The 8,097-nt window shown below is 43.0% G+C and overlaps 1 protein-coding gene and 1 long non-coding RNA gene across 2 annotated transcripts; one reads left to right on the forward strand and one right to left on the reverse strand.

The window, feature by feature from the left end:
* Window positions 1-1,085: 1,085 nt before the first annotated feature.
* Window positions 1,086-4,558, reverse strand: LOC140499260 (uncharacterized). Its single transcript, XR_011965330.1, has 3 exons — window positions 4,414-4,558; window positions 4,010-4,124; window positions 1,086-3,095 (listed from the first exon to the last, which is right to left on the reverse strand). It is a non-coding gene; the product is annotated as an uncharacterized lncRNA (long non-coding RNA).
* An 88-nt stretch (window positions 4,559-4,646) lies between these two features.
* On the forward strand, window positions 4,647-7,659 carry LOC140499259 (disintegrin and metalloproteinase domain-containing protein 1-like). The gene is given in 3 exon segments (XM_072600426.1): window positions 4,647-5,002; window positions 5,005-5,046; window positions 5,049-7,659. Coding segments are annotated over 3 exon segments (2,583 nt in total). The 5' UTR covers window positions 4,647-4,947; the 3' UTR covers window positions 7,535-7,659.
* Window positions 7,660-8,097: the final 438 nt, after the last annotated feature.

An 8,097-nucleotide genomic window follows, 5' to 3' on the forward strand; every position in this document is an offset into this window, starting at 1 on the left:
GCAGTGGGAATAAGCTAGATGCATTTCCAATAAGATCAGGGGTGAAACAAGGATGTCCATTATTACCACTGTTATTCAATATGGTACTAGAAATGTTAGGGGTAGCAATAAGAGAAGAAAAAGAAATTGAAGGAATTAGAATAGGCAAAGAAGAAACTAAGTTATCACTCTTTGCAAATGATATGATGATATACTTAGAGAATCCTAGAGAATCAAGTAAAAAACTGCTTGAAATAATAAACAACTTCGGCAAAGTTGCAGGTTAAAGGCCTCATTTCTAAAATATATAGAGAACTGAGTCAAATATACAAGAATACAAGTCATTCCCCAATTGATAAATGGTCAAAGGAAATGAACAGGCAGTTTTCAGAGGAAGAAATTAAAACTATCTACAGTCATATGAAAAAATGCTCTAAATCACTATGGATTAGAGAGATGCAAATCAAAACAACTTTGAGGTACCACATCACACCTATCAAATTGGCTAACATGACAAAACAGGAAGATGATGAATGTTGGAGAAGATTTGGGAGAGTTAGAACACTAATTCATTGTTGGTGGAGCTGTGAGCTGATCCAACCATTATGGAGAGCAATTTGGAATTATGCCCAAAGGGCTACAAAAATGTACATACCCTTTGACGCAGCAATATTCCCTTCTAGGACTGTATCCCAAAGAGACCATAAAAATGGGAAAGGGTCCCACATGTACAAAAATATTTATAGCAGCTCTCTTTGTGGTGGCCAAAAACCGGAAATCAAAGGGATAGGAATGGCTGAACAAGTTGTGATACATGAATGTAATGGAATACTATTGTGCTATAAGAAATGATGAACAGGAAGACTTCAGAAAGGCCTGGAAAGTTTATATGAACTGATACTGAGTGAAAGGAGCAGAATCAGGATAACTTTGTACACAACAACAACCATAGTGAGTTTTTCTGATAGACTTAGTCCTTCATAGGACTAAGGATCTAAAAAATTCTCAATGGACTTTTGAGGTAAAACGCCTTCCCCATCCAGAGAAAGAACTATGGAATTGGATCGCAGAACGAAGCAGATCATTTTCTTTTGCGTTATGTTTTATGGTTTCTTCCATTCATTTTAATTCTTCTAATTAACATGACTATGGTGAAATTGTATTTGATAGGAATGGATGTGTAGAACCTATATAAGATTACAAGCTATCTAGGGGAGGGAGAGGATAGGGAGGAGGAGGGAGGGAAAAAAATCTAAGATATGTGGAAGTGATTATTGAACACTGAAAAAAAATAAAATAATAATTAAAAAAAAAAGTCAAAACAGAATACTTTAGGGGGAAGTGACAGTGGGAATTATCTCCTGACCTAATTGTAGGAAGATTTTCCCCACTCTCATCTTGAATCATTGAGTAGAACCACTGCTATCTAGGGGCTTAGCCTAGAAAATACTCACTATCTGCTAACATACTCAGTCTTCTTTCCTTCTAATGTCCAGTGAAGGATTTGGTGCCAGTCAGAGTCACCCAAAGGGAAGTCAGTTTAGTTAAAGAACATCTTTTTTAAAATTACACTTTTCCTATGCCTCGGTGGCCCTGCTTTCTCCCCCTTTTCCTCAAATTGCATACTGCCATGCTCAAAAATTCCCAGTCATTCAGCTGTTAAAGCCAGCCAAATCTCAGTGGCTCTTAGATAGATAACCCTTAAGTTTATGTCTTTCCTTAGTCTGTTTAAAAACAAGATATTTACATTCAGACCCTATAGAAAAATACATATCTAACTGATACCCTGACCTCTCCAACGATCTTTCTGTTCATTAAAGTATACAAAAGGCACTTTGATCCTTCAAGATCAAATTACTTCCTAAGGAAATATCCCCCAACTTTGTCCAGCTATCTTTTTAATTTAAAAAATTGGGGTAAAATTTGCCCCCCAAAATGTGGTTTTATTTCAAGACAAAAAGGATGAAGGTTCTAAAAGACATGCCAAATGCTAGCTATACAATCCCAATTGTACTGAGCTTGCTTTTTCTAATGAGGTTCTCTATGTGTATAGGATAATCCCAATTCATATACTCTCTTGTTCCTGCTCCCTACACAGTATCATCCAATTTCTTGCTGGATCTGGATGTCTTTTTGCTCTAGTATACTACCACAGGTCCTAGTTCAGTCCCCACATTGGAATACTCTTCTCAGAGTCTCCAGAGCTCACAAAATTCAATCTCCTTATGCTAACCCAGGATGGAAAAATGTCTCACTATGATTTTTCCTTGGGTTTCTGATTATGACTCAATCTGGTGCTCTTTTCTAGGTTATTGGCTAGCATAGTTGTGGAGGAGAGATAGGCTATACTGCTTGTTTCAACACCACTATTTTTGCTGGTCTCTCTATAGGTTCTATCTCTTCCATTGGTTCTAAGGTCTTCCTCCACTCCTACTTCTACTGAGATGAAAAAGTAATCCCTAACCCCTAGACAGGCTCTAGATTCTTCCCTCATTCCCTTCTTTTACCATCATCCTTGTTACCCAGACTAGTTTGGTTTAGTGACCATCATATTTTTTAAAAATGTCAATGGGAATAAATTTATAAGCAAAGCATTGACAGAAATCAGTCTAGGAGAATACTGATTTGAAATGCTGGAATGCTTTGAGCAACAGAGAACAGAAGAGGTCTCTCTCCTTTTCTCCTCTTCTCTCAGGTAGGGAGGGGAAACAAAGTGGATATTGAACAGTCTAGAAAGAGTTTCTCACCCATCAAGGGTGGCAGAGGAGAATGGAAGACATCAGGGACCTGGTATGGACAATTGACCACCCCATTCCATGATCTGCTGCTTCTGCTGGAGCCCCATCTTGTCTGTTAGGTGCCATTGTGGCTCAACAACTTGTCAAACCTTGCACTCCACAAGTTCCTCTTGGGTTTGTCGGAGGGGGAATGGCACTAGCCATTGGTCATCTCAGCCCCAACAAGACTCTAAGCATTGCTGCCTCATCAGTCTCTCCTGGCTTCTCTCCTTTGTAGAAGTCCATTCAGGGTCAATGTCAAGGGCATTTGGGAGTAAAGGTGTATGCTTAGCTGCCTTACACCCTTCCTTCTTTCCATCTTAAATCTCCATGGTAGCACTATCAAAAGAGCAAAACAATGGTTACATTCACACTTTGTACTCTCCCCCAGTAGAATATTAGTTCCTTGAGGGCAGGGACTTTGTCATTTTGTTTCTGTGTTTCCAAATCTAGCACAGTGCCTTCACCATTAGTAGGTGTTTAATAAATGAGTTGGATTAGATTAGATTATTGGATCTTTCTCTGTTCAATTTTCTTATAACCCTTTTTTTCTGATTATTTCCTGTTATGGTTATTCCATCCCCATGAATTTATAAATTCCCTGAGGGCACCATCCTATTTTATGTTTTCACCATCTTATTTTATGTTTGGTATCTCTGATACATGGTGTAATGGAGATCTGCTAGGAGGGAGTGCCTCAGGAGCTACACCAAAAATTATATTCTACTTTGCTATTTTGAAACTTTGGGGAAACTAGACACAAAAATTCCCAGGCTGCGTTTAAATAGGTCTCTTTGTGGGATGAAGGGGAAGACTGGGTTAATGTACGTTCCAGACCATGTTTACGTATCTTTTTTGTTGGTTTCATTGGTTTAATGAGCCAACACAAGAATAATTATTTTTAAAAGACTGATCTGTTCTACTCACTTCTATTTTTTTATGAATCAAAGACAGGTTTAATTCAATTCAACAAATATTTATTAACCCTGCTATGTGCAAGACTCTATTGCTAGCATAGTTGGAAGGAGACCAATGGAAGAGGTTTTATGGAGGTAAAATCAATGAGCCTTGGCCACTGCCTGCATCAGGAATGGGGAACCTCAAGGCCACATGTGGACTTCTAAGAAAGTCAAAGAGAATTAGGCTGTATGAGCATGTTTATTTCTCCCAAACAGGCAAAAGTGTGCCCATCATGCATGGGAGTTCATTTGGAAATGAGCTCAAAGAAAGGTCAGTTGGAGGAGACTACATACCCAAAGAGCAAAGAAGCATTTCCTCCTCTTTCCCCGACTCAAGATGCCTGTGTCCTTCATCAGTCAAAATTAGAGTTTCCGTAGAACAAGAGAATACCCTTAGGGTGTCCGGTTTCTGTCAGTCATAAACAAGAGAATGTTACAAAATAAAAGTGTCATAACAGGATAGTGTCCCCTAAAACAAGAAGATAAAAGAAATGCCATTGATCAAATTCAAAGTGCCTGGTCCTTATCAGTCATAAATAGGACTGTGTCAGGTGCATCTAGCAGGAAAACTTTGGATTCATGTGAAAAGAATTATGGCATGCTAATTCAAAATGGGCCCAAATGTCCCTTTCTGACTGGCCAGTCCAGGTTTTCGGTCTCCTTTGGCGGATAAAGGGCTGGAACAGGTCTCATACTACCTATAAAGGGTCCAGCCCCCAAACTTCTGGCATCGAGGAGACTCTGAATCAGAGAGAGATAGCATTGACAATGTGCAACAAAATTAATAATACTGGCTTTGGCCAAAGGGGAAAGCAAGTAGACTGAGCCCTATCCACATGGACCTTTGCCCCACCCCACCCCCAGCTCTGTAACTCTTGGATTCAAAGCCTGTGGGAGGGGTTTCCATTGTGATGGCAGATAAAAGGGAGTGTAGGGATGTTTTTTCACACCAAGAGGTACTGAAAGGACATCTGCAGTCAGTACATCTGCTGTGAGGGCAGAAGAAACTTATCTAGGAAACCAGAGGGATATAGAGAGGGGTGAGGCTGCACCTACTAGAACCCTAAGAGCCAAAGAGAGGAAGGAATCAGAGAGCCACCTGAGATTCTAGGAATTCTCTGGGAGGGGAATGAACAGCCTACAGAACTTCAAGATCATGTCATTGAGAGGACCAAGGTCCAGGTGAGGAGTCCAGGGCAGAGGCCCAGCATCATCATTGCTTCCTTCAGGTCATGTCTGGGGCTGTAGCCCAAGTTATGCCCTCTGACTCCCCTCCTGGGGAGCCAAGAGGCCATGGATGAGGAGAAAAGAGAGTTCTCTTTCAGAGAGCCCCAGATGTGGGAGTGGGGTCTTAGGCTGGGATCCTCCCATGCCAGCCTGGGGTTCTTCCTTCTGTTGATAGTGGTACTCCTTCCAGGCATTCATTGTGCCTTGGGGTCAGTTTATTACTCATCCTATGAAATAGTTATCCCCAGGGGATTAACCATCAAGGGAGGGGAAGAAGGAACAAGCAAAATCTATTCAATATTTATGAGAGGCAAGAGGCAGGTGATTCATCTGAAACAAAAGACAGGGCTGTTTGCTAAGAACTTCCCTGTCTATACTTACTACGATGGGAAACTAGGCTTGGACGTGTCTTTTCTCCCGGATGACTGCTACTATGATGGCTATGTGGAAAGTGATCTGGGATCCCTTGTGTCTCTCAGTACCTGCTCAGGCCTCAAGGGTATGATAACCATAGAGAAAACAGTCTATAATATTGAGCCCATTGATGCTTCAAGTAAGTTTGAACACGTCCTGTATGAAATGAAAAAGGACACACCGGATAAATGCAAGGGGCCTAAGAGAGAACCTCTCCCTTTCAAGAGCCGTTTAGAAGGGAAACAATATGAAGATGATTTAGATGAAGCTGGGGAGGACGTTTCGAAAAGACCACTGAATTATATCTGGTCACACACCAAGTACTTGGAGATGTTCGTTGTGGTCGACAAGAACAGATTCGAAATGTGGGATAGAAACGTGACCAAGACAACCCAGATGGTGATGGATATCATCTCACACGTCAACAGCTACACTCATGAAATCAACATCAAAGTTGTCCTGATTGGTATGGAGATCTGGAAGCAGAGGAATCCGATCAGTCTTCCAGTCCAGCTAAGGGAAGCCCTTCCTGTTTTCAACAGATGGCGGGACAGGTCCCTCTTCCATAGGGTGATTCATGATGTCGCCCATCTGATAGTAGGGCATAATCCTGGAAGCGTTGTGGGAGATGCCTATTTCCAAGGGGCTTGTGTGCTCGGGAATGCTGCAGCAATTGAATCCTTCTATCATGAAGACATTGTCCGTTTTTCTGCCCTCATGGCCCATGAGATGGGCCACAATCTAGGCATGGTGCATGACCATAGAGACTGCTTGTGCGGTGAACGCTATTTTTGCATCATGCATGAGTTTATCACCCATGAGATGCATTTTAGTAACTGCAGTAAGGACAATTTATATGACTACCTGAGGCTACACAGAGGATCCTGCCTCTACAACAAGCCAGAACCTAGGCAAGTAATGAGAATGTCAATCTGTGGGAACAAAGTGCTAGACAGAGGGGAGGAATGTGACTGTGGCAGTGTAGAGACCTGTGCAAAGAACCCTTGCTGCCTGTCCACATGCAGGATGGCGAGAGGTGCCATGTGTGCCTTTGGGCCCTGCTGTAAAGGCTGCCAATTTCAGTTAAGGGGCAGAGTTTGCCGTCCCAGCAGGGATGAATGTGACCTCCCTGAATATTGCAATGGAACCTCAATGTGGTGTCAGCCAGATGTCTACAAACAAAATGGCACCCCATGCAGAGGTCAAGGGTTTTGCTATGAAGGGCGCTGTCGGGAACTGGATCAACAGTGTGTTGAGGTCTTTGGCGAAGGCTCCAGGTCTGCCCGGGATAGTTGTTACCGGCTCATGAACACCAAAGGGGACCGGTTTGGGAACTGTGGCAGTGAATTTACTGGGGATCTACACAAGGCCTTTGTGAAGTGTGCTGAGAAAGATATTAAGTGTGGGAAGCTTATGTGTGAGAATGTGCAGAGGCTGCCCAAAATGAGGGACCACCACAACTTTATCCAGGTGCGCCAGGAGAACACTTGGTGCTGGGGGGCAGACCTCTTTGAGGGGATAGGAATTGCTGATAGAGGAGAAGTAGACACTGGTACCACGTGTGGCCCAAACAGAATGTGCCTCAACAATTCCTGCTCTAATGCAAGGTTGCTCAGGTTTGGGTGCAATCCAGTTACCAAGTGTCATAGGAAAGGGGTGTGTAACAACTTGAATCATTGCCACTGTGATTCTGGCTATGCCCCCCCAACTTGTAAGGCAAGAGGTGATGGGGGCAGTATAGACAGTGGACCCCCTCCTCAAACCTATATTCCGCCTTTTCCAACTACAACCACCACTACCACCACCACTCGCCAGACCACCAGAATTACTCGCCAGACCACCAAAACCACTCGCCAGACCACCACCACTACCGACACCACTGTTTCCCCTCCAACCATCACCTCCCTATCACAAAGCCATCCTACTGATCCCCCAGGGATTATCATCACTCCTGGCAGGTTCCCAAGCAAAGAACACAGGGAAAAAGTACTGGTCATCTTCTTGTTTTTGGTTATTCTCATTCTCCTTGTGAACAGTATAATCTGGTATCTCATTATCCTGGCCTATACTCAGAGAAGAACTGTGATAAGGAAAATAAAAAAGAAATTCCACCAAAAAAGGCCCAGAAAAAGGACATCAAAGGTCCATCATGTAAGAAGAATCAAGCAGAAGCATTGAAGCTGAGCTGGCCAAAAAGGAAGTGCTGTTTTCCAGTACCTATCGAATGGCACCAAGTCATGCTTTGGAAGCACAGGTGTTATTTGGAACAGGAATCATTTGAATAAAAAGATAAGTGAAAAATACAGGTGAGATATTGACTTGAGCTTGGGGCTACATAGAACTGGGGTCTCTCTTGAGTTGTGGGAAAACATAGGTGCTCCATGAGGAGACTAGGACTGTGAGTGAGACCCCTTTGAGAGGTCTGGGATCATTGGCAACAGGAAAAGCAACCTCCAGAGTACTGTGGCCAGCACAGTCCAGCAGGTCCGGGGCCGTTACGGGCTCACAGAGCGAGGACGAAAAGACAGGCAGGACACAGTAGTCTGAACAAGCTGAGTTTATTCTAGACAGACTGAGCCAAGAAGTTAGGGGGTTGGGGTGCTTAAAAAAACCATAGGGGTAGCAATTGAGGCATGAAACAACAGATTGTGATAAGTAGCAAGGGAGGCCTCAAGGCCTCTTTATCGGAATGTTATCCTGCATAGCAGGAGCCCTGATTCCTGGAACTTCAACACCCGAAT

The sequence above is a fragment of the Notamacropus eugenii genome, chromosome 4 (genome assembly GCF_028372415.1).
Source record: "Notamacropus eugenii isolate mMacEug1 chromosome 4, mMacEug1.pri_v2, whole genome shotgun sequence".
In the NCBI taxonomy this organism is placed as follows: Eukaryota; Metazoa; Chordata; class Mammalia; order Diprotodontia; family Macropodidae; genus Notamacropus; species Notamacropus eugenii.